Source organism: Lissotriton helveticus, chromosome 3_1 (assembly GCF_964261635.1).
Source record: "Lissotriton helveticus chromosome 3_1, aLisHel1.1, whole genome shotgun sequence".
NCBI lineage: Eukaryota > Metazoa > Chordata > Amphibia > Caudata > Salamandridae > Lissotriton > Lissotriton helveticus.
The window spans coordinates 1,661,707,012-1,661,733,468 of record NC_136061.1 but is presented as its reverse complement, the minus strand read 5'-3'; the positions used below and the strand labels follow the sequence as shown (position 1 = coordinate 1,661,733,468).

The window sequence follows — 26,457 nt, the reverse complement described above, 5'->3', positions numbered from 1 at the left end:
CAGGAGATCATCGGATGTACGGGCGCTGGACGTAACAGGTAGAGTATTTTCTCCGGAAGGAGTTTCTTTTTCAGATTGTTAGGCGCACTCAGACATTATCTACACATGTTTCTTATAATGCATTTCAGGAGAATGAAAAGTTGTGTGTTGTACAATGTCTAATGACTATGAGGAATGTACTGCGGCTATTAGGCCTCAGGGCTGTTCGCAGCTCTTGATCGCGTTACGAAGGCCTTTCAAAGCAGTGGCTGCGGCCACCATTGCCAGATGGCTTCGCTAGGCTATGAGTGAAGCAGGCATTGACATCACCATTTTGGTGCGCATTCTGTCAGGAGTGCCATGGCATCGAAGTCGTTCATGTTGGGTTCCAGAATTCATGATATATTGCATTGTGCAGATTGGTCGTCAATATCGACCTTCAAAACGTTTTATTATGAGCCGGTGGGGGATATTACCTCTGTAGTCTTTAATAAGCGTTAAACTAGCATAATCTGAAGCCTCCGGTCCTGCCATAGAATCACAAATTTGCTAGCATTCGCGACAAGAATTTGCAATTCTATTAAGGACACGGAGGCGAGGATTATCCCACCCGGCATGTATATGTGTATATAAATGCTTGCCCACCCAATGGTTACGGTGGTTACGGTCTCATATCCTTTCTTTCAGATTCTGATAAAAAGAGCGACTGAGGCTCAAAGGAGGCCAGGATATTTCGCCTGATGATGTTGTTTCTTCCCGTTGGAAGAGTTGAGGAGTTAATCCACGTTTTCGTTGGAGCTGTTCGCCGAAAGAAAGAGGAAGATGGCGGCAGGCTGAGGCCTCTTATGGACTAGGGGGGCGTGCCTATGTGTGAGACATGATGGGATATGTAGTTTAACTTTATATTGAATGAAAAGCAAGCATTTTCATTGGCTGCTGTGAGCTTCTAGTAAAGATTGAGAAGCATAATCCTCGCCTCCGTGTCCTTAATAGAATTGCAAATTCTTGTCGCGAATGCTAGCAAATTTGTGATTCCCTCCTTGGCCACCACCTACCCAGCCAGACTTTAGGCAAACACTCCTGTGTCTCTCCTGACCTTATCTCCCCCCCCCTCTCCTTTCCCTCACCCCTCTCCGCTCCTACTCTCTCCAACTTCTGTCCTTTGCCCTTGCCTGGAACTTTCTTCCATTGCCACTTGAGACAGAACTATTTTGTCTGATGCCCGATGGAGCTACCTGGTTTAGCTATAGGGGAGATGGGCCATGGATTCCCTCCTTGCTCGTCACCTACCCAGTCGGTCTTTAGACAGACTTCCTTTCGTCTCTCCTTGTTGTCTCTTCCCTTATCCTCCCTCTCTCATCTCCCCTGCCCCCTCCACTACTTTTCCCTCTCCTTTCTCTCATCTCCTAATGTATTGCCTATTTTTTGATGCAATGTGTAATTGTTGATCTTTTTCTGTTACATTGTTGATTCTCAGGTAAAGCGCTCTGATACCTTCGGTTCTAGCCAGCGCTATATAAAACTCTTTAAATAAATAAATACACAAATAAATACTGTAACTGCATTGGGGTGAGCCCCTCAAAAAGATTTAAGTTGTCTGTCTACTTGAGTTATACAGGCGTTATACTAGCCATTGCTTAACCAACTACCCATCTCATTTTTAAATGCGCTAAACTCTGTGCATGAAGGTGACTGATGCTTATAAGATTACTCAAAACCCAAATTTTTTTTTTTTTTTACATTCAGATAAAATACAAATTCTGAAACCACTGAAAATGTATAAAGATTTTATTGCTTACAACAAAGCCAGCAAATCTAGCTGAATGACTAAACACGATTTAACAATGAGTTACTGCGGATCTATATGCATGCTTCCTTTCTCCTCAACATTATACAATATTTAAATAAATTTCAATTTTGGCAACATACTTCCCTAAAAGGGAATAAAACCAACAGTACTTTTACAATTTTTTTAATTGGATTATACACCATGTAACAACACAGACTAACTTTGATCTGAGTTAAGCAAATCAAATCTAATAATGGACGTTGTGGAACGCTTTCAATAACTGCAACGGAGCATTCCAGTAAACATACAAAGCACGTCTCTTGAAAAAAATCTAGAGTTATGCAGTTCCCTTGCTTATTTACCCAGATTGTAATAAGTCAGTCACATGAAAAGTAGTAATTTGACTCCAAGCACAACATTTCTTTTGTGGTGTCACTTAACCAGTTATGAGTGCCAAAATGTATTTTACTGAAACACACATTTGCTAACTTTGCTCTGCTTCCATTTAGCAAATTGAAGGTTTGTTTTACATTGAGGGAGACCTGATAAGAAAGCAGGAAGCACAACAAATATATAAAGTACTTTCACAATCTCAGCATCTGGTGTGTTGCACCTATTCGGTGCAAACAGGAGCCCCGATTACGATCCCTTCAGCCAGCTCTATGACAAACCAAAATATACCCTGGCATTGTCTGCTATGTACCTTGTATAAACTGTAAAAGAATGAAATTCGATCTTTAACGAGGTCATGCAGAAAAGTGGGATGGGGACAGAAACGTTGCTATGTGCTTCCCAACCACCTTCCCACGTCTCTCACTTTTGAAGCAAAAATAACTGCGGAAAAGAAGAATATTCCATATGGTACTGAACCCTAACACTGACCTTTAACTAGCTGCGAAAGCATTGTGAGAAGCTGTGCATTTAAAATCCAAGCAAATTTGCCAAGCTTAAATGGTTTAAATTATTCTGAATGTATTCTTTAAACTTTCAGACTGAAATGTGCTCCTTGAGGTTCTGGAAAAAAAAAGCAAAATCTTTCTCATATAACCTAGGCACACATTTATCTTTACTAGGCATTAATCTTGTAGGTCATGACAGACCCATATTTGAAATCGAAAGCAAACCTGTTGCCCTTCGCAACACATCCAATCGCTCAATGTCAAATAGTTACTGTAGCAAATGTTTTTTTATGTCTTCTTCTGGCCCAAATTCTTCTAAAAAGAAAAAGGGTGGTAATAGTACTGATAACCTGCTCTTTGGGAGGTCTACCTCACAAATTCTCTCATGAACACTAGGGGTACGTCTGAGGTTAATTTCAGAGTAGTCCGCTCATGGAGCAGGAAGAAACTGTAATTTACAGTGGTGGGAGATTTGACGTCACAGTTGTGACCTTTTAAATATGATCACAGTCCAAATGAGTAAAAGTAGCTTTTAGAGTTAATTGAGTGAAGACAAAAACAAACAATGCAGTTTAACTTTACATAACTGTGCTACAAACACCGGTTCAGACCACTTGCATCAGTTGTATGCTTTTGGAACTAATAAAAAATAACTTTACAGTTTTTTTTAACTTTCCACAAAGAAAGGATAGGAGCTAGAGTTATGCCTTGCTGCCGTCTACCCAGTGGCAAACCTCTGGGCCAATCAAGGACAGACACAAGCATGCTCTACTTCTCTGTTTCAACTGCCTCTGTGGTCTTTTCCTTGTTGAGTCCTCGGATGGATAGGTCATATACCACCTCCTCGATTTTCTTCACATCATACTTGAGCCCATCATATCGCTTCCTCAATGAATCATTTTTTAGGTTAAGAAGTCGGAATCCGGCGTCCAGCTCATTAATGAAACTGGAAATGCGAAGGGGTCGAGAATAGTCCCCTGCAGTAACACTGTTCACAGCCAGCCTGGACTGTGCAAACCAAATAAAAAGCGGGAAAAACAGTTTTAAATGAGGCCAATCCTTATAGAAATGTAAAGCAATTAGTACATACATGGTTTATAGTAGCTTTTAATTTTAGCAGATCGATTAATTCACTTTGGTGCGAATATCATTTTATTAAACAACAACTTTATGAAGAAACTGCAACATTTTTAGTCAACTTAGAAGGGTTCCTAAATAAAACTTCTATAACAATTCTGTTCACAGAAAAAAACATCTTTCATCAAACATTTTTAAAAATTACCGTAACCCTTTCTTTTCCATAAAGTGCCATGAACCCTGCCCCTTTATGTGAAATAAATTAGTTTGGTCCTGTCTGCTGTGATGTGAGCTTCTCTAATAAAGTGCTGAACACTATAAACTGTTAAAATTGAACTATGATATTTAACCTGTAGTGTCTGGTTGCAGGGAATTTGTATTAAGGGTATGTGGGCATAATTCGAGTGTTAAGTTTGTTGTGTTGTACTGTATGGGACAGAAAATTATTTTGGATCGCTCATATTTGGATGGTGCACATGATAAAGCATGGAAGGACCCTTCTAGGAAGGGATGCAGACTTTAGGAGCTTTTCAGAGATACTTTGCAGGATCCTATGAAAGGAAAGAGACAGATTCCCCTCTGAAGAGAATAGGCATAGTACCTGTACTCTTCCTACCAGAGTTCATAAAAGAATAATCCAGAAGGACAAATTCCTTACCTTCAGTATCGCCTTATCTGGTAGAGACATGATCCAGCCGCAGATTTCTTACCTTTGAACTTCAAGGTGTCAGGCTGGATCAGGAACATTGTTCTTATCAGTACCTCTGCACCCTGGTAGATGGCGCTGGTCGCCTTCGCGTAACGTCGTTGGCACCGTGACCTCCGCTTCATCAATAGAACCGTCACTATGGTGCGCTGACATGCGTACTTTTCACACTAGAAGCACAGAGCCTTGAAGTGAGTGACCATGGTGTGCTAAAAAAGATAGCTAGGGCCCTGAAGGGTGAGCCCCGATACTAAAAACAATTCCACATTGCGGGGAGGATGGGTGTGTCGGTAAGGAATCTGCAGCTAGATCATTTCTCTACCAGATAAGGCATTACCGAAGGTAAGTAACTTGTCCATCTGATAGAGTTATCTAGCTGCAGATTCCTTACCTTTGAACAGATACCCAAGCCATATCTTTCCCAGAGGAGGGACAGTGGAAACATTTTAGACCAGAAAATCCTGCAGAACAGAGTGGCCAAACAGGCTTTCCCTGTGAACCGGAGGATCCAGGCAATAGTGTCTGGCAAACGTGTTCAGAGATGCCCAGGTGGCCGCTTGCCAGATATCAGCAGTTGGAACCCCACACTGCAGAGCTGTGGCAGCTGCCTTCACCATGGTGGAATGGGCCCCAATGCCTTCAGGAGGCTGCTTCTTTGCCAAGGCGTAACAACTTCTAATACAGAGGATAACCCAGCGAGAGATGGCACGCCCCTTCTTTGCTCCCACGTAACCCAATAAGAGTTAGTCATCCACCTGGAACTCTTTGGTGAAATCAAGGTAGAAAAATAAGGCTCTTTTTGGGTCCAGGCGGTGAACATGCTCTTCTTCTTTGGAAGGGTGTGGAGGTGCATAGAAAGTGGGCAGAGTAACGGACGGTCCCAGATGGAAGGGTGTCACAACTGTGGACAGAAAAGATGCCATAGTTCTTAGTACCACTTGATCCGGAAATACTGTCAGGTAAGGAGGCTGTGGTGACAGTACCTGCAGTTCGCTCACAGTGCTGGGTGCCACCCAGGAGGGTGAGCCACCTTGCCAACTCCAACTTGCAAAAATGCTGTCACTGCATGTTCTCTTCAGAGGCGAACAGATCTAACCAAGGCTCTCTCTACTGTTAAAAAAGACCTCTTACCACCTACGGATGAAGAAGTCACTTGTGATTCACAAGGCACCTTAGGCTGAGTTTGACCGCTCTGGCATTCAGAGAACCGGCCAGGCGTTTAACCACCAGGAAAATTCCCTGTTGTTCCAGTGATACAGGTCCTCTTGACCGAGAATCCTCAACCCCACACTGCCCTGTTTGCTGCAGCACCACATGGTAGTAGTGTTCGTAAACACCTGAACCAGCCTTCCCTTGATGGACAGTAAAAAGGTTTTCAGTGCCAAACAGATTGCCCAAAACTCCAATAGGTTGATATGGAGCCTGGTTTCTGCCAGAGACCAGAGTGGTCTGGTCTTCACCTCCCCCAGATGGCCGCCCCCATCCCAGAAGAGACGTGTCCGTCACTAATGTGAGAACTGGGTGGGGAAAGGAGAGGGGTCTGCCTTTGACCCAATTGAGTTTGTCAGCCACCACTGCAGGTCTTTTGCCAGGCCCTCCGAATTCGAGATTTCCTGGATGCTGTGCCCATTGGAACTTCAGGTCCCACTGCACAGCCCGCTTGTGTCACCTTTCATGGTTCACCAGCAGGATGCCATGAGGCCCAACAGCCTCAGAGCCATTCTCACAGAACTCCAGGATAGAGGGTACTCGGCATCATAGCCTGAATATCCTGGTCTCGCCGTTCTGGAGGATAGGCCCGAAACTGCACTTTGTCCAGAACTGCTCCAATGAAAGGGAGCGTCCGAGAGGGAATCAGGTGTGACTTTGGCACATTGATAGTGAACTCTAGCGAATGCAGGAGGTTTGCAGTAGTCTGGAGGTGGGAGACGACTGCTTGGGACGAGTCCGCCTTCAACAACCAGTTGTCGAGATAGGGGAAGACTGGAACCCCTGATCTCCGCAAATGGGCTGGGACCTCCACCGTCACCTTGGTGAACAGCCGAGGGGCACTGGTGAGGCCAAAGAGGGGCACGGCAAACTGAAAGTGCTAGTGGTTCACCGTAAACAGCAGGTAGCGACGATGGGCAGGCAGGATGGTGATATGAAAGTAGGCATCTTGTAAGTCCAGCATTACCATCCAGTCTCCCAAGTCCAGGGTAGACAGGACCTGAGCAAGGGTGAAATCTTGACCTCTCCTTTTTGAGGAAGTAGTTGAGGGCTCTGAGGTCAAGGATAGGACGAAGGCATTAGTTCTTCTTAGGGACCATAAAATAACGGGAGTAACAACCACAGCCTATTTCTGGCCTGGGAAGCCGCTCTATATAGCTCCCGTGGACAAGAGAGCTTTTACTTCTTCGCAGAGTACGGCAAGGTGATCCTCGGTAAGTCGATAGTAAACTGGAGACATGCATGGAGAGGTAGTCTCGAACAGAAGGGAACACCATCTTCAGACTATTTGCAACACCCACCTGTGCGAGGTGATGTACGGCCAGTGGTGGAGATGATGGCGTAGTCTTCCACCAACTCGCAGTAAATGATCTTGGGGGATCAAACTAGGAGGCGTTTGCAGTGAAGGAGGGGATCGTGGCTTGACTCGACTTTTGGCCTCCGGACCTTCTGGGTCAGGGTGAACCGCATCCACCGCCTCGCAGCGGTTGTTGAACTTGCGGGCCCTCAACCAGAATAGGGTTTGCGCAGTTGGTAGCCGCTTTCGTAGCCATGAAGGGAGAAAATAGTAGACAGAGGCGGTGATGTGGTGAGGTGCAAGCACTTGGCCATATCCTGCGAGTCCTTGAAACGCTCAAGTGCTGCATCTGTTTTGCCTCAGAAGAGATGGGAGCCATCAAATGGCATATCCATAAGATAAGCCTGGACATCCCCTGGAAAACCAGTTGTCCAAAGTCAGGTGTGTTGACATATGGCCATCGTCGTGGAAATCGCTCTGCCTAGCGAGTCTGTTGTGTCCAAGCCACATCAGATGGGTAGATTCGCTGCATCTCTCCCGTCAGAAATCGCTTGGGAGAGTAGAATCCGGTCCTCCTCCGAGACTCTGGCCAGCACCTGTGCAACTGTGTCCCATATCTAATAATGTCCTAAAAGGCATGCAGTGCTCACCCACCGCAATGCTAGACTGGTGGAAGAGAACATTTTCTTTCCAAAGCTTTCTAGTCTGTTGGATTTTGTGTCTGGGGGTGCGGAAGGTTATGCGCCATGGGAAGTGGACAATTGAACCACCAAGCTTTATGGAATGGGGTGGACGGTGAGGAAATCTGGGTCGCCCGGTGCCAGGCGATGGCGGCGGGCAATCATTCTTTTCACAGGAGCCGCTGGGCTTGGACCAGGCGCCCAGAAGAACATCCGGCAAGACCTTATTGAAAGGCAGCATGGGTTCCGGAGTAGAGACACCAGGCTGCAGGATCTCTGTCAAAAGGTTAGAACGTAGGGAGCTGCATGTCCAAACACTACGCAATACCATAGCGAATTATGCCCCCTCCTCCGTATCCAGGTTGGGGGGAGAGAGCAGGCCACTGGTATCATCCAGTTCCTCATTCCAGTCTATGTCCTGAGGTTGCTGGATTTCTAAGGGATCCTGCTAATCCTCCTCATCCATTCCTAACCCTTCTGAAGGGCAGGTTGAATAGCATTGAGCAGTCGGCTCCTTCGGCGCCGGTCTCAGCGTCAGTGGACGCTCAACCGGCTCCGTGAAGTCCTGAATGAGGATTGCGGAGGCGCCACTGGTGGACGCAGGAAATTTCGACGGTGGAAGCGGCACCAGGGAAGATTGCTGTGGAGGTGCAACCAGAATCAGTCCGAACCTGGGAACAGGTCCAGTAGGAGAGGCCGTGGCACTGGGACAAGAGGCGAAGGCACGTAACCCACAGGGACTCTTTCATTGGAGCCTGTTGGACCGAGGGCACGCTGGCAGGGTCAGGCAGCCCAAATATGGCGCACCTGGCATCAGAACTCCCTAAGTTTGCCGGGGATCGCGCCTGGCCCCGGAAAGGGAGGGAAAGCGGACCCGAGCCAGGCACAAGCTCCGCATAGAAGTGCCTCGAACGCAGAGGTTCCTCGTCTCGTCGCGCGACCGATGTGGTGAAGTTGAAGCAAGCTTTTACTTCTTGTGCTTTCTGCGATTGCTCATACCTGACCGCGACAACTTGGAAGAAAAGGACGTCGATGGAGCAGTGCTTGTACCTTTCTCTCAACCGAAACTAGGATTGTGACAGATCGATAGGGCGACCTCTTAAGCACCGTCGCCGGGCCGCAAGCAGCTTTAGGAACCGCTCCCTCAAAGCTTTCGGCCCATGGCCCAGCAATTGGAGCATGACTTTGTCGTGGTCGCTCTCCAGGCACCAGAAACATACCATATGGGGGTCTGGGAATGAAATGGCACGGTGACCGGCACAGTACGGTTTGAACCCATAGGACTTCTTGCTAGACATCCCTAGCAAACCAAAATAAAGTTGACAAAGTAAAAAAAATCTGTCAAAAAACAGGGGGTAAGCACTCTGACAGATCTGTGCTGGCTGAAGCAGAAACAAAAGAACTGATAGTGTGCCGGAGTGGCGGTTATATTCATGAGAACTAACACAACGCCAGCGACGTCACATGTTGTCGGGAGTCGACCGGCCCCATCTACTGGCTCTCAGGGGTACTTCCAGATCCATGTATAATCAGTTGGAGGAGGGAGAGAGAGATCGGATCCTTTCAGTCTCCATTCAGTTATTTATAATCAATTAAGGGAAAGGAATTTCCCTTAATTACTTCCAGATCCAGCCTGATGGCTGGAAGTTCAAAGATATGGAATCTGCGGTCAGATGTCTATATCAGATGTGTTTTGTTTGTTGCTCAGGTGGCTGTCTCATTAACATTTGAATGCATTCAGTCTAACAAAAGTTTGATTCAGGTCCTTTTTAAATGGCCTAAGTTTTATGTTTCAATTGAGTCCTGACTGAACGCCTTGTCACAGGTGGGAAGCTTTTCTTATTGATTGGGATTACTGTAACAAAGTCTTCAGGCCTAACTGTGGACTGTGAGGAGTTCCTGTTACTGCAATACGCCTAATCAGGAATATTGCTAGATGTATATGTTAGGGCCGACAAGCATGAAAATGGTCACCATGTACCGCACAGATATGAGAAACAGACTAGAGTTAGTTTCCTTTTGTGGTGAATACTTATAGTAGCTGATCTGCACGGTCATTATCTGCAAGGCCCCTTTTATGAGTTTTTTTTCCATTTATTACTTCCACCAAGAACTTGTTCACTATGTGATGTGCTGTTTTGCCAATTGAATGTTCTGTACAGAATTATGATTTGGAGTGTAGTATTTATCTGTGTTAATTAAAGGGCTTTTTCTTTTTAAAAGTAAATCACGGACTACAATAATTTGTTCAGTGGTACTATGTGTTACTGAGGTTTGTGTTTCCAACCCATGTAACCTCCCTGAAGCAGGTTTGAGCCTGCTTTGCTGGTGCTACCTTGGCAGTCAAGTGCCGAAGGCATGTCCTTGGTTTTCAATTTGGTGCACTATGGACCCATGTGGTAAATGGCCTCAGTTGACACAACTAAGGCCCAGTAACCCTGGATGACATTGGGCCCCAAATAAGCTCTAACAGGGCCCCACAAAAAGCATATTACCACAATGCTTATAGAAAATGTTAAATACCATAAAACATGAAATACTGTTGTAAGGTTATAGAGCACTATGAAATGTTGCCATGACCATGCTGAGTAATACTTTTTAATGTATATTAGGGACAAATCTATTATCTCCCAGTGCTGTATATAACATTTCAAATGCTGCACGGACACTAAACATTTTCACAGGCAATTCTAAAATGGCAAATAATCTTTCAGTTCCCATTCTTGCCACAAACTTGTGCCCTCCTGGACGCCTCTTTGTCAAACTGGTGCGTTCACATACCGGTCATGCAATCATGATTTATATCAAACCTACCCTATATTAGCATTTTTTTTTATCATAATGCCTTTTTTTTTAGTTAATTACAAAAGAAAATATGTTTTAAAATATGTTCTGGTGGTATGAATCTAAAATAGGTTTTGAACTAACAACTTTTCTGTGTGGTAATTTTCTCTAAATGTGTTTCTTTGCAATGACATAGTGGTGCCTATTTAAAAGAAAATGTTCACTGTAACACTTGGTAGCATCTCTGCAATGTATTTCTTTGAAATTATATAATTCAGTTGGTGCCCACGTTCAAACACACAATAAACATGTAGCTTTACAAGGCAGGAAAAGGCATTGTTTAGCGCGGAGTTTTAAAGAATTTTTTTTCAACATGTCTCAGTAACTTTTTTAACCGAATGCGCGCTAGCGAAATTCTGCTCCTGTGCTGAGTTTTTTAAAACCGCACTTTACATGACGAGCTGGGCTCGTCATGAGCGTGCGAGGAGGCTACCTCATGACGAGCCCAGCTTGTCATCAGCGTCGAAGGGGTTAAGTCCCTTTGTTAAAGAGAAGGAAGGATTAGTTACTTACCTGTAATCCTAGTTCTCTTCCAGGGGTATCCTCATCAAAGTCATAAGCATTAGAATATTCCCGCCCATGCGCGGGACCCCGGAAACAATATATTATATGTGCCCCACATATATTATAGACATATATATAAATATATATATATATAAAAATAAGCAATTGCAGCCAAATAAACCATAGAGCTGGAATATGCAGTGAAGAATTTCCACAATACAGTGAATTCTGTATTAGAAACATGAGAAACAACACCAATGCTTGTTTAGAAACTGTTTTAATGTACAGAAAACAGTAGAAATTCTCATAACACACTGTAAGCATATACAGCTCCCAGGCTGCATTGCAAAATCCCAGTCTAAAAAGACTGAAAAGCTAACCTGTAGCTGAATGCACTAAAACTGACGCTGTGCCTTTAAGGCACCTCTGCCCCTAGCTTCCCATCATGCCTCAGGGGTTACAGTTAGGTCAGTTGTTCTTTTCGGAGACTGAAAACCAAACCATGGTAATAACAGGTTAAAAAACATCTCCTATTAAAAAAAAAAAAAAAAAAAAGTCCTTTGCCCGGGGAGGCGGGAGGGTTGCTTATGACTTTGATGAGGATACCCCTGGAAGAGAACTAGGATTACAGGTAAGTAACTAATCCTTCTCTTCCAGGGGATCCTCATCAATAGTCATAAGCATTAGAATAGAGTAGCGAGCCTCACCTCATCCCTGCGGGCAAAGGAATCAACAGATAACATTTATATCCGTAGGCCCAAAAATAGGCCTTTTTCTACCCAAATAGGTTTCTCAAGGAGGCTTGCCCTACTTGAGAATCCGCTCTGGAATCAGACTCCAGGCAATAATGCCTTGTAAAGGTATGGACTGATTTCCATGTCGCAGCCTGGCATATTTCTGACATAGGAATGTCATGCAAAAAAGCTATTGTGGCTGCTTTCCCTCTAGTGGAATGAGCTTTGGGTGATTGCAACAAAGGTTTGCCAGCCAGCTGGTATGCTAGTTTGATACAAGAGACAATCCATCTGGAGATGGATCTTTTGGCTGCTGCAAACCCGGACCTCATTGCACCATAATTGACAAAGAGTTGGTCTGTCTTTCTGGTGTCCTTTGTTCTTTCTAGGTAAAACTTTAGCACCCGTTTAAGATCTAACGAGTGCAACGACCTCTCAGCTGGGGTCGACGGATTAGGAAAGAACGAAGGAAGGGTAATCGTTTGATTTATATGAAAATCCGATACCACTTTTGGAAGAAAAGAAGGGTGAGCCCTCATTACTACTCTGTTGTGGTGAAACACAGTGTAAGGTTCCTTGGTGCAGAGTGCTTGAATCTCGCTAACCCTGCGCGCAGAGGTTATTGCCACCAAGAAGGCCGCCTTCCAAGTGAGATGCTGCAAGGAGGCCTTGTGTTTAGGCTCAAACGGTGTAGACATCAGTCTGGAGAGAACCAGGTTCAACTCCCAGGGAGGAGAAGGATTTCTCACAGGGGGATAGACCTTCTTTAATCCCTGAAGGAAATCTTTCACCACCGGGACCTGAAAAAACGATGTTTGTGTAGGTGATTTTCTGTACGCTACTATGGCAGATAGATGAACCCTAATAGAAGCGTATTTCAACCCTGATGTCGCTAAGTATAGGAGGTATGGTAGGACTACCTCTTCTTGCCCTTTGGTGGGATCAAAGCCATGGTCCTTACACCAAATGAAAAATCTTTTCCACTTGAACGCATAAGACGTCCTTGTGGAAGGTCTCTTCGCCTCTCTTAAAATATTCATACATTCCGGAGGCAGATTTAAGTGTCCATATTGCAAGACCTCAGGAGCCATGCAGTCAGGTTCAGCGACTGGAGGTTGGGATGCAGGATCCTCCCGTCCATTTTGCTCAGCAGGTCTGGCTTGCACGGCAGCCGTCTGTGTGGACACCGCGACAGATGTAACAGATCTGGATACCACCATTGTCGCGGCCAATCCGGAGCAATTAGGATCATGTCCATGCTCGATCTGATGAGCTTGGCCACCACCTTCGGAATCAGTGCCAGAGGGGGAAAAGCATAAGCGAACATTCCTGTCCACTCCAGCAGGAGAGCGTTCCCTTGCGTCCCTGGCCGGTGGAACCTGGACGCGAAGGCGTGGCATTTGGCGTTTTCGTCGTCCGCAAATAAGTCTATGTCTGGACGACCCCAGCAACGGAAGAGTTCTTCAACCACTTCGTCGTTTAGCACCCAGTCTGGCTGATCTTCGAAGTGCCTGCTGAGTGCGTCTGCTTTTGTGTTTAACTCGCCTGGAAGGTGTACTGCCACCACCGACAGTCCCCGAGCCAGAAGCCAGTGCCAGATCGCCTGGGCTTCCAGAGACAGAGGGCGAGATCGAGTTCCTCCCTGCTTGTTCAGATAGAACATAGTTGTAGTGTTGTCCGTCTGAACCAGGACTTTGTCCGTTGTTATTGCTGGAAGGAACGCCTTGAGCGCCAGATGAACCGCTCGAAGTTCCAGCATGTTGATGTGGTATGTCTGAAGGTTGGTCGACCAGCGACCCTGAATCTGAAGATGACCCATGTGAGCACCCCAGCCTTCTAGAGATGCGTCCGTTACCACAGACAGAGAAGGCAGAGGTTGCTGAAAAGGGACTCCCTGCAGGACATTCCGAGGGCGAGTCCACCACTGTATTGAGGTCAGCGCTGCTTGAGACAGGATGATTCGATCCTCCCAATCTCCAGACGCTTGGTCCCACTGATCCTCCACCGACTCTTGAAGAGGCCGCATTCTCAACCTGGCGTTCGGTATTAGGAAGATGCAGGACGCCATGGAGCCCAACAGAGACGCTACGTCTCGCACCTTTGGACGAGGAATCTGAAGTAACTTTTTGCATTTTTGTCCCATGGAAGAAAGTCTCTCTTGCGAAGGAAACGCTCTTCCTAACTTTGTGTCTAGAACTGCTCCCAGATAGTGGATAGTTTGTGTGGGCTGCAGGATCGATTTTTCTGAGTTTACATGGAGGCCGAGCCTGTGTAGCTGTTGGAGACACAGGTGACAGTCTTTGGTGGCTTGCCGAGGCGACGGACTCTTCAGGAGCCAGTCGTCTAGATATGGGTACACAAAGAGACCTTTTTTGTGTAGACACGCCGCTACCACTGCCATGCACTTGGTGAAGACCCTTGGTGCGGATTTGAGTCCGAAAGGGAGCACTTTGAACTGGTAATGCCTGGACCCTACCAGGAACCTCAAGTACTTTCGATGACCTGGTGTAATAGGAATGTGGAAGTACGCGTCTTGTAAATCCACCGAACACATCCAATCTCCGATCTGTAGATGAGGACATATTTGATGGAGTGCCAACATGCGAAACTTCTCTTTGACCACCACTTTGTTGAGGAGTCGAAGATCCAAAATTGGTCTGAATTTGCCTTCTTGGTCCTTTTTGGGAACAAGGAAATATCTTGAGTACACTCCTTTCCCCCTTTGGGAGAGGGGTACCACTTAGATTGCGTTTTTCTTTAAGAGGACGCTCACCTCCTTTTTGAGGAGCTCCAGATGGTACGAGCGAGACTTTTTTGGAGGAGCCGGTTGTGGTTTCTTCCTGAAACGTAGCGCATATCCATTGCGCAGTATATTCAGCACCCACCGATCTTTCGTGATGCTGACCCACTCTGCCAGATGTTGTGCAGCACTTCCTCCCACTGGAGTGGGTAACGGCGACAGAGGAAGCCACTGCTCAGGCCTTGCCTCCTCTAGGTGTGGTAGAGGATTGATTATGTCCGCCTCTACCTCTGCTTGACCTTCCTCCTCTGTATTGTGGCTTTCCTTGCGGCTTGTTTTGAGACCATTGAGGGGTTTGAACCCTCTGTTGGCCTCCCCGGTTCTTGTTGGTCTTGAAGCGTCGTTTGAACGGTGCTTTCTGTTTCTCCAGACCTACTGCCTTTACTGTGTCTAACTCGGTCTTCATCCGGGCCATTTCCTGATCGGCATGCTCCCCGAAGAGTGAAGATCCGGAAAAAGGCAGATTGAGTATGCGCTGCTGGGCATCTGGCTTGAGCCCAGTTAAACGCAGCCAAGAGGATCTCCACGCACATACTCCATGTGAGTAGTTATGTCCAGCTAGAAGGGCGTTATCTGCTGATGAACTAATCATTTGGTTTGCCACCAAACAGCCCTCCGTCACGGTCTCCTCAAAGTCCTTCTGGTCCTCCTTGGGCAATTTCTCTTTGAATCGTTCCATGGAGTCCCATAGGGCTCTATCGTACCTTCCCAGAAGGGCTGATGCACTAGAGACTTTTAGGGATGAAGCTGCTGTGTTGCACACCTTGCGTCCCCAAGAATCTTGCGTCTTGCTGTCTTTGTCAGGAGGAACTGACGAAGAAGGAGCGACCGTGTGATTCTTCCTAGCTGAGGCTACAATAACTGAGTCCACTGCAGGCTCACCTTTAACGAAGATAGGATCTGAGTCAGCCGGCCTATATTTTTTCTGGATACGTGCCGGAACTGCTCTGATCGTTGCTGGCGTGAGGAAAACCTCTTTGATTGGGTCCATTATTCCTGGGACTAATGGAAGCAACGGCCGTGCATATGATTTGTGATGAAGAGTCTCAAAAATCACAGTAGTGGACACCTCTGGAGTGGTCATTTCTATATTCAGCTTGTAAGCACCCCTTTGCAAAACGTCCAAATACGTGTTGACGTCGTCCAGAGGGATAGCTCTTGAGCGAGGGCTGTCTGCCAGCGTCGTAGAGTAGTCCCCTTTAGAAGATCTAGGCGAAGCTGGAGGAGAGGATGAAGGAGTTCTTCTTCTCCTGTGGTGAGAATGCTCCTTCCTCACCGGAGATCTCCTAGGTCGTTCCTCCCTTCGAGGAGAACGTGATACCCTCTGATGTATTGGAGATCTCGATCTCACATCTCGTACCTCCTTTCCCGGTGTTCGAGATTTGGGTTGCTCCCTCCTTGGTGATCGGGAGACCCTAGGGGCATGTGACCTGTCCACTCTTCTCTCTCGTGAGCGTGATCGCTCTGTCTCTTCTGCTTGCTGAAGAGGAGACCTGTGGATTGGACTCAAGTACCTTTGAAGTCTCTCTGGTGCCTTAGAATCCTTCCAATTACTCAAAGGAGCGTACCATCTTGGCGAAAGTCTTATATGTGAAGTGTAACCCCGATGGGGATTCTTCTGAACCGGACTCCTACTCCTCGAAGATGACCCGGTTGACCCCGAGGCACTTGAGGAGGAATGGAGTGAAGCAGATTGTGTCACCAGGACAGTCGAAGGCACTGAAGGTGATCTCCGTCTCCCCGGTGTTGGAGGACGTCTCAAAAGCCTTTCCCTCGACGTCGAACGCCTCTGTGGCGTCGACGGGGCGATAACTTTCGGCGTTGAATGCCTCGACGATGATCTGTGGTCCCTAGACGTCGATCGGTGATGATGTGCCGACGACAGAGTCATCTCCTTCGACGTCGAACGGCGTTGTCCTGCCGTCGACGGAGGTCTCGACGTCGAACGGCCTAGTCCTGCCGTCGACGGAGGTCTCGACGTCGAACGGTCTAGTCCTGCCGTCGACGGAGCTCTCGACGTCGGCCGACGTTGATCTGTCGGCGACGGAGATGTCATCGACCTGGCATGTGGCGACGGCGGAGGATCGGACATCCTCGACGACGAGCGCCGACGTGCCTTAGATGATCCCTTCCTCGACGACGATCGTCCGAGGGGGCTCTTGCTCCTCGACGCCGAGCGCCTCCGTGGAGACGTCGACGGAGGTGTTACACTCTTCGAAGTCTGTCGACGTCGAGACGACGGCGAGTGTGATCTGTCTCTCGACGCCGACCGTCGCCTGGTTGACGGCGGCGGAGTTGACTCATGTCTTGAAGCCGAACCTCTCGTCGACGGCGATCTCGTGGCTTCTCTCGACGCCGATCGTCGCCTAGTTGACGACGGCGGAGCTTTCCTCGACGACGGCGAACCTCTTTTCGACGACGATTTCCTCATCGACGCCGATCTCGACGCCGACTGAGCTTTTTCTCTTGAACCGTCCATCAGATGTCGTTTTTTCAGCGCCGAGCCCGGTGCTGAGGTTGATGGACGTTCTGACTTGCCTTTGGAGGGAGTTCTGGGTCTCTTTGAACTCTTTCTCTCCGCAGATCTTCCTCTCATGGATTTCTGGGCCAGACTATAGAGTCTGTTCCTCTCTCTGTCTTTAAGTGTTCTGTCAGACAGCTTTTTACAATGAGAACAGTCTTTAGGATCATGATCCTCAGGCAAGCATAAAATACAGACCTCATGAGAGTCTGTTTTTGCCTTCTTGTGGCCACAAGAAGGGCAATCATCAAAAAGTGAGGGCATCCTGAAAGGAAAAACCTCACAAAAAATTGACTGCTAAGCAGTTATTTACTTGACTATGATGTGAAAAGTCAAAGTAAATCAAAAAAATTGTTCTTTAGAAGATTTTCTGACTGAAAAGGGCAGAAAAGTGTGGAGCTGTGTATCCAGGGTCCTTCCTGAAGGAGCCGGAAAGAACAACTGACCTAACTGTAACCCCTGAGGCATGATGGGAAGCTAGGGGCAGAGGTGCCTTAAAGGCACAGCGTCAGTTTTAGTGCATTCAGCTACAGGTTAGCTTTTCAGTCTTTTTAGACTGGGATTTTGCAACGCAGCCTGGGAGCTGTATATGCTTACAGTGTGTTATGAGAATTTCTACTGTTTTCTGTACATTAAAACAGTTTCTAAACAAGCATTGGTGTTGTTTCTCATGTTTCTAATACAGAATTCACTGTATTGTGGAAATTCTTCACTGCATATTCCAGCTCTATGGTTTATTTGGCTGCAATTGCTTATTTTTATATATATATATATATATATATATATATATATATATATATTATATATATGTCTATAATATATGTGGGGCACATATAATATATTGTTTCCGGGGTCCCGCGCATGGGCGGGAATATTCTAATGCTTATGACTTTGATGAGGATCCCCTGGAAGAGAATGAGTCTATACCCAACATCTGGTGTAAGCTGGACAAAGTCCCCTTAGGAGTATAGTAGGGTCATGTTCCCATGTCTAGATTACTACATGTGTCAAGTCTTTTTAACAACCTACAGCCCTCAAGACCAGTTGTCAGCCTAAGAAGCACAGTAAAACTTTTAATCTGAATCTAAAAGCAAAGGACAGCAAATTAGTCAGATTCTTGGACCTATATTATTTACTTTGTCAATGAATTGTCCAACATTGTGGGGTTTGGATGTGGCACAAGACTAAACCCAATAACAACTTGATTAACCTTTAAACATTAAGTTTCAATACAAGTTCTCTCTCAGACAGGAAGTCTGAGGAAAAAAACCAATGAACACCAGAAACCACATTAGTTGCTTCGTTCAAGATCCTTGGCAGATTAAATTGCTAAGGAATCCCCGCAACTAATACAATCACAAAGTATAATTGATATGAAATGACTGTACAGTAAGGTAGTGCACTCAAACTAGGCAAGACAGACCTCTTTGATGACCTATATAAAAGTGATTAATAATTTTAGTCTACCATCTAACTGGTAGGAGGGTGTTTGGACAAAGTGTTGTTTTAAAATTATCAGAATACAGAAATATTAGAAATTAAATATCATGATGCCCAAATATTGAGAATAATATCGCTTTTTGAGGTGTCATTTAGTTGTACATAACATCAATGTTTTTTAATATCATTATCACCAATAAACTGATAAAAAATATAATTTTAATTATTTTACTGTGCTTTAGTTGATATTCGTTTTTGTTACTACTTTTATAAAAGTGTTATTTTTGACATGTACCTTCTCATTTTAAGTGATTTACAATTATTAAATTCATATTTAATAGTAAGTTATAATGTCAAAGCGGGTTGTTGTGTTTGTAGTAGGATAGGGTGGGAAGTTAATTAGGCAATACATAAATAAGATTTAAAACATTTTATTTAATTATATGAGTGATATTATGCACATTAAGTAATTCTGATGTATTTGTTTTATATATTATTTGTAGCCTTTTAGGTTTGTAGGGGTATAGGGAGGAAGGTTTAGTAATTCATAATTAATTATCATTTTATTGATTTTCAATTATGTAAAATATGAAACTGATTTATTTTACTTCTATTCTAGTTGCGGGACGTTATGTTTGTATGGTTATAGAGTGGGAAGTTAATTTATAATTATGTATTCATTATTTGTAAATGAATTATTTAATTGAATTTTAAATATGTAAATCACGGAATAAGTATTTAATTTAATTTTAGTTGCAGGATGCAAAGTTTGTAGGGGTCGAGAGTGGTTAGTGAAGTAATTATCAATTAATTATTAATTGCTAATTATTTATGTAATTTAAATATGTAAGTTTTGGAATAGTTATTTTTAGTAATATTTTAGGTGCAGGCAGTTAGGTTTCTAGAACAACAAGTTAGGAAGTTACGGCTGATTACGATGACGGACGGACTTCAGTCCGCCCGCCATAGTTTCGTATTAGGGACTGCCCGCCTACAAGGGAGCAGCCCAACAGTATGCATTGCGATGCGACTGCCACCGAGACGGTCGCATTGCCTACCTTTTGTATTTACCGGTGGATGTTGCGGTCTGCAGCACCCGTCGCAGTACAAAACAAAGACAGGATACATATCCCTACACTATGTGGCAGGCACCATGCGGTGCCTGCCACATGGTGCTAAGATGTGCGTGTGTGTGGGGGGGGGGGGGGGGCCAAATCCGTTTCCGGCCGCCGCAATTTAGGGTCTAGCATGAGTTGGACTATGGCGGTCGGTCTTTCCGCCCGCCACACTTCCGCCCGCCATCGTAATATGGTGGGCGGAAAACCGCATAACATTTAATATACAATAATTATATTTTATTGAATAGGAATTATGTACTTTTTAAAAATACATATACATGGGAAATTAAAAAAAATTACTAACAGTTTTAATCTTTTTCTACATTCATGGGGTTACTCATATATGATATGTGTTTTAAGTAAATTATTTTCCCTACTCTTGCTTAGACTGCAGTAGGAATAGTCAAATTAACCTGTTTGGTATTTAACACTTTACCTACTGTGAGTGGGAATGGTAGATTTTACCCCTCTTAAATACAACACTTTCCCTACTGTTGCAGAGACTGGACTGAGAATAACAGTCTTTGTCAGACAAAATCTAATGGTTTCCCTACTGCTGAGCTGTTTGGAGTGGGAATAGTAAATGTAACCCTGCCAATGCCAAACACTTTCCCTACTGTTGTGTAGGCCGGAGTAGTAATAGTAAATTTCACCACTTCGATGTCCAAAACTTTTCCTACTGTTGCACTTTCCCTATTATTGAGGTGATTGGAGTGTACATAGTAAATCTAATCCCTATGAAGTCCAACACTTTCCCAACTGTTGCATAAACTAGAGTGGGAACAGTAGATTTATTATATATTAAACATTCTTAGGCTCAAATAGTTTTTATAATATTGGTTAAATAGATTTTATAGCACTAATTGTTTTATTTGTTTATATTATTTGTTTTTATGTTGACAGTTTTTTTAACTTATATAGTATTTTTTGTAAATGTGTTTGGATTTTTAATTTTTTTATATTTTATTTATGGTCTACATTATTTTAATATTTAATTTTTTTTATATTTTATTTATTGTCTACATTATTTTAATATATTTTTTCTTATTCAATTGTTCACAATTTTTATGGTTTAATTGTGTATGTTATACACATAAATACACGTATTATTACTATGAATACACTTTTCATATTAATAAATAAAAAATATTTTAAAAATATATATAATGTAAACAAGAACATTGAACTTTTGGCTGCTTTGTTGAAAAAAATGGCGTGCTCCGGGCTGCTTCTAATGGCTGAGAGAAGCCCGAAGCTCCAACATTCCAAAGATGTTGTTCACAGCTACTGCTGTGAACAAAGGCTTCAATGAGCCCGAGGAGCCGCGAGTCCTTTGTTTTATTTGTTAGAACCTTCTGCCTTCTACAGCACTACGTAGACTGGCATTAAAGTCCCGCTCTCTTGTTCGAAAGGCCCTCACTATAGCGGATCTTTAATAGGCAGCATAGCCACCTACAGTGGGTTTTAAGGCTATAATAAATATTTTCATTAATTATAATATTTATTTTCCCATATATTCATAGTAATTCATTAAAAATATAAAACAATTGATACAATCTAAAGTAAATATTTTTTATTAATGTATATATATATTATATACATACAAACTTGCACAAACAGGTGTGTGTGTGTATGCAAATATATATTTATATAGTAAAAACTAGTGGAATATATTTAATTTACATTATATTAAAATATTTAACATTTACAACTTTAAATCTATTGATATTCAAGATAATATTTTTGGGCCATATTACTGTCAACAATTTCCCTCCACTATTTGTGTACTTACCATTATAAGTATAAGAGCACAATATTGTGGAAAACGATATCTTTGACACAATACTTTTGTCAATGATATTGTTTACCATGATATTGTGTCCAGTGAGTGTCCAATGGAACAAGTCATCCCCCATGTCTGGCAAAGACTGTTAATCTTGTGTACGAAGACTAAAATGGTACATAGAAAGCTATTCGCTTTGATATCTAGCAGAGAAAGGCTCTTCCCAAGTAGGAACGTGTCGTTCAAATGCCACTGCTAGTCTTACATTAAAAAACAAACTCCCGAATATTCACATTTTTCACAAGCCATTTTGCAGAATTTTGATTTACAAGTGTGGAGGGTTTTTAGCCACCTGCCCTGTTCATAATGTCAATGTGATGCGCTAATATATAATATGAAGTTAAGATTTGAAGCAGAGAACTGAATAGCGAAACAGAAAAGGCCATGTCAAAAAGTCATCCTTTCAAACATGGTAATTATTAGAGCCAGCAAAATTTTGTTTTATTTTATAACCTCCCTTTTGGTTGCAGAGCCCCTGTTACTGAATATCAAAATGATAAAACTGGGGTAAAGGCAATTGCATATACATTAGCTTCATACCAGTTCACTTGCAAGAGTCAGAACGCCAGAAAGGTAATCTTCGATGTCAAGGTGAAATCCTTTTTCCCGGTTACACTCAACTGGAATAAGCAAACCACATACAACGCAATTAGTATTTAACTTTTACGGACAATAGACGCACAAAAAACATGCTTTACGGTATGCTGAATAGAATGTCGGAGAACAGCAACTTTTTTAGATGGTAGCACCACAACAATGTGAAATCCCATTTAAAATGCAAGCAGGATAAACTCGGGCCACAGACTGGCCAAGGTTAAAGTTCCACAATCCTGGGAACAGTAAATTAAGTGCTAGGAAATAAATCGCTAAAACAGATTAATGCCGACAGTCAGATAAGAATATCAGCTTCAGCGAGCAGTCAAGGTGTGCACATAAATAAACTCAGCAATGAAGAATGGTAATGTACAAAACTATACAATTACTTTACAGAAGATGTACATTATTGCTATTAATGCAGATCGGTTTCTCCGGTTTATTGGAAACAGGGCAAGACATATGCTAATTCCGTAGTGGCTTCACTAATGAAATGTGAAGTTAGGTCTGATGATTAGAAACAAAGTACTTAGTGCTGCTGTGCCAACAGTGTAAATGACAGGGTCCACCCAGTAGCGAGGCAAAACCTTCAGGGAGCAAGCTAAGACATAATGGTTGCTGTGTGCCTAATAATGACAAGGTGCTGTAATAGCTGTGTTATTGGCCCTCTTGAAGCTCTGAAACTGGTGGACAGATGACGGCCAGCAGATAACGAACCATGTCACTGTAACTTGTAAGCACAAGTTGCATATCCTTGACCTTATAACATTTGAATTCTACAACAAAAGGGCTAAAAAGAGTACCAATTAGATGATAGACTCCCCTTGTACACACTAAAAACCATTAATATGTTAGGACATTGTAAGGACAAGTCTAACATGTTTTATTGCAACTGCAGTTGTGCTAATTTTATCATCAAGACAGGAGGATCCACTCTGTTGCTCCCACGAGATGTCTCCACGCAACTTGGTGAATCTTTTCAATCATTTACACAGTGGTACTAAATTCTTACTGATGCTAATGATTGTATCTAATTCTGCAATTCATTAGTGAATCCTCTCAGGAATAATGATATATCTTACATTGTTTCTAATAAACATGAGAAACATCTATGAGGATTACCAGATGACGCAATGTCACTGGGAAAGTCTTTCCACACTCAGGGATTCCTTCGACAAACTTTTGTTTTAAGGTGTATAAATTCAACAATTTCAGTAGAAGTGAACCAAGACAACAATTCTCAGAATTCAACAATATAATAAGTTAAATTTGAACACTGGAAACTGGGGCCCGATTACGATACCCGTTGGACACGTGTCAGACCGTCATCATCTCGGAATGGAAACCAACAGACTAGAAGTCGGCGGTTCCATCCCACAAATTAGGATGAGACTGCCTACGAGGCGATTGGAAAAATCTATTTTTCCATTGCGGCTTGTGCTGCTGCCGAAAAAGGGTCGCAGCACAAGCCGCATTGGAAAAATTGATGTTTGCACACATCCATGTCCCATGTGCCAGGCCCAATGTGGTGCCTGGCACAAGGGGCATGGATGTTTGGGGGCACCACAGGCCTCATAGTGTAGGCTGCTGAGGGACGGTGGCCCTACTAGGGGCGGCTGGACCGCCACTGAATGGCTGTATGAAATGGGCATCAAAATGAGGCCCTAGATGTCACTGTGACTTGAAATCATGGGCACTCCCTCTCTAGCCATTAAAACTCTTCCCACCCTAACGTAGCACCTCACTTCCCTCTCTCGGTCATACCCCCTACCTTCCTGGAGTCCTCCTTTGTTTAGGTACACCCACTTTTCTCCCTCACCACAATTTCCAGCTCTAGGTGCCTGCCTCCTTGCTTCAATCTTTCTGCTCATATTGTAACTTACCTTCCAAGATGCCTCCCCTACCACTGCAGCCCACACCTCTCATCTCTAGCTCTTGCATCCAGGCGCATCAGTGTTTTTCTCCTTGACTCCAACTCTTCTTCTGCTCCCCTATACTCATTAAGTCACTTACTTCGGATCCTTTTAACACTGTTGGGCTTCCCTTTTTCTTCAAGAAATGCCACTATCACCTTTGCTCTATTTCACTCCTCTAGTCCACTCTGGATCTAGCTCTTCTTCTGCCACTGTCATGTCCCTCTACCCTTCCTTTTCTTGTATGACTGATTCTCAAAGGTCTTTCTCTCTCACCTTCACCTCCACTCTTCCAAGAGTGTCTGGACTACCACTGTTTTTACCATGATTCTCTCCCCTCCACCTGAACATTTACTTTTTCTGGGTGCTTCCCTCACCAGTGATACTCTTCTCTCTCCTAAACTCTTTCCTTTCCTGTGTGCCCTGTCTAATCAATGACTACTCCCAGTTCCTTTCTAAACTTTATTCCCTGACCTGGCCGTTAGGCACAGCACTACCTCTTTTCCAGTTCACACTACCTGCATTCATCATCCGCCAGTCTGCCAATTTCAGAATTTTTGTCTCTATTGAAATGCCCCCTTCTGCAGTCCATAGTTCCTACATCTTCTTTACGCTCCGTCGCCACCTCCACCTAATACAGTGCATGGTTCGGGACTCCTTCCCACATACCATACCTGATGATTTATATCATCCAACGCTGCTTGATGCCATCTTCCATATTAGACCACCTGTTGTCTGGACCACCTGACTGTGTGGATGTCATTCTGCCGATTATAGTATTATAGGTAATATAAGTGTTCCATACAACTGTATTGCAGTTGCTCATGCTTCATGAAATCTATCATTTTCTTAAAATAATTTTTCTTGTGTAAATTATTTTTAGGACACTTACCATCTGTGTCATTCTTACAGTGCCAAACATTGTAACTCTGCAGAGTTTGATCACCAAAGGACTTTCTGAAGTTTCTGGGCCCATCCTTGTAATCTTTGCCACCGTGTCGTGGCAATAGCCACGCTATTCTAGGTAACTTTATTGCTTCTTTCCCATGTAGCAATAGCATGCATGAGGCTGGATCATCTTTACCTAGTCACTATTGGATCAACATTAAACAACTTTTTGAATGAGATTTGTTTGTGCTTCCACTTGTGTGGTAACAGCATGCTTGACATACATCTGGGCTCATATCAATATCAGTTACACTTAAGGCTCTGCACCTATACTTTTTTCAATTTTTGTATTGGTTTTAAATATCACTCCTCGCGTATTTCTTTTCATTCTGGTAACACTGGTGATTTTTAGGTCAAGCCTATCCCATTCCGCAGGAATGGATAGGGGAGAATTTTAGTGGCCAAAATAGGTTCTCAAACCAACGGCCGGATTTCCAACAGTTCACGTGAAGACAAGCACGCGCATTTCCCCACATCAAAGCAATCAGCCCCCCTCCCACAGGCTTCCCCAGCGTGCGTAGTGCGCGCTGGCCTCACTTCTCCTCCCCCTAATTGCTTTTTTTCACGGCCGACAGGCCGTGAGCTACATCAAAGGGTTCCAATCCCCCGCCCCGGCTTCACGGACGATTTTTTATTTCTTTCGGCCATGTTTCTTTTTTTAAGAGATCCTGCTTTGGTCTATGATCTGTGGGTTCCCCTCTTTTCTTACAGCAATCCTCACCAGTCCCGGTTCGGTTCTTCCTTCTCTCTCACCCATACTGTTTCCCTTCCCTCCGGTCTGGACTCGTGATGCTGGTAATCCCGGCTGCTCTCACTTCTCTTTCGCTAATCTCGGTTCACCCGCTTCCCTTTCCTGCCCCCACATTCGTGATGTTTCATCAATATGGGCTTCCGGTCTCTTGCTGGCATCACCCCCATATCTTGCACAGTTCACCGCGACTGCAAAGCCCAGTCCCCTGCTCCCCCACCCCCCTCCACCGACTCACTTGGATCGTTACACGCAGTAGCCAGATGCTGAAATGTTGTTAGAATGCAGGCAGAACACTGGGTCATTTGAAGTTGCCTTTCACTTTTGGATGTTGTGTGTATTTACTGTGCATCACTGCAATAAAACATTTTTCGGTACAGAAAGCAACAACTTTCAGTCCCCATCCATGCCCTTCCTGTAGCTTGCGTTTTTTTTCTGACGCAGTATCTGCTTTATGGTGCTTCTTGCAGGGCGCCTTTGTTTTGTTTTGCGCAGCTCTCCCAACTGCTTTAATTATTGCAGTTGGTGTTAGGAAACCTGCGTACTGTTTCCACGGCAAGAGCATTGTTCCGAAAACTACTCCCTTCGAAGTCCCTGAAGACATGGCTGGCCCCCACTCAATTGCGCTCCCCGCTTAGATTTAGCCCTACCGAAAGTGTTAGCTTTCCTTTTAATCTTGTGATGCCAAGAGCTTGTTGTAGCTCTGAGACGCCCATCCGAGGAGGGCGTTTTAGTCAATGAATCTTTGGTGGGAAATTGTTCATTACAAAATGTTCTAGACTTGCTTCGGTTTGCTGTGCTTTGCTGTGAGACT

At 44.2% G+C, this 26,457-nt stretch overlaps 1 protein-coding gene across 1 annotated transcript in view; it reads right to left on the bottom strand.

Annotated features, from left to right (window-relative positions):
• Window positions 1-1,749: 1,749 nt before the first annotated feature.
• The window catches only part of TSN (translin), a 48,054-nt gene continuing 23,346 nt past the window's right edge, over window positions 1,750-26,457 (bottom strand). The window contains exons 5-6 of the mRNA XM_078682443.1: window positions 21,981-22,060; window positions 1,750-3,675 (exon numbers count right to left, since the gene is read on the bottom strand). Coding sequence (XP_078538569.1) covers window positions 3,436-3,675; window positions 21,981-22,060 — 320 coding nt within the window. The 3' untranslated portion in view covers window positions 1,750-3,435. The remainder of the gene's footprint in view (window positions 3,676-21,980; window positions 22,061-26,457) is intronic.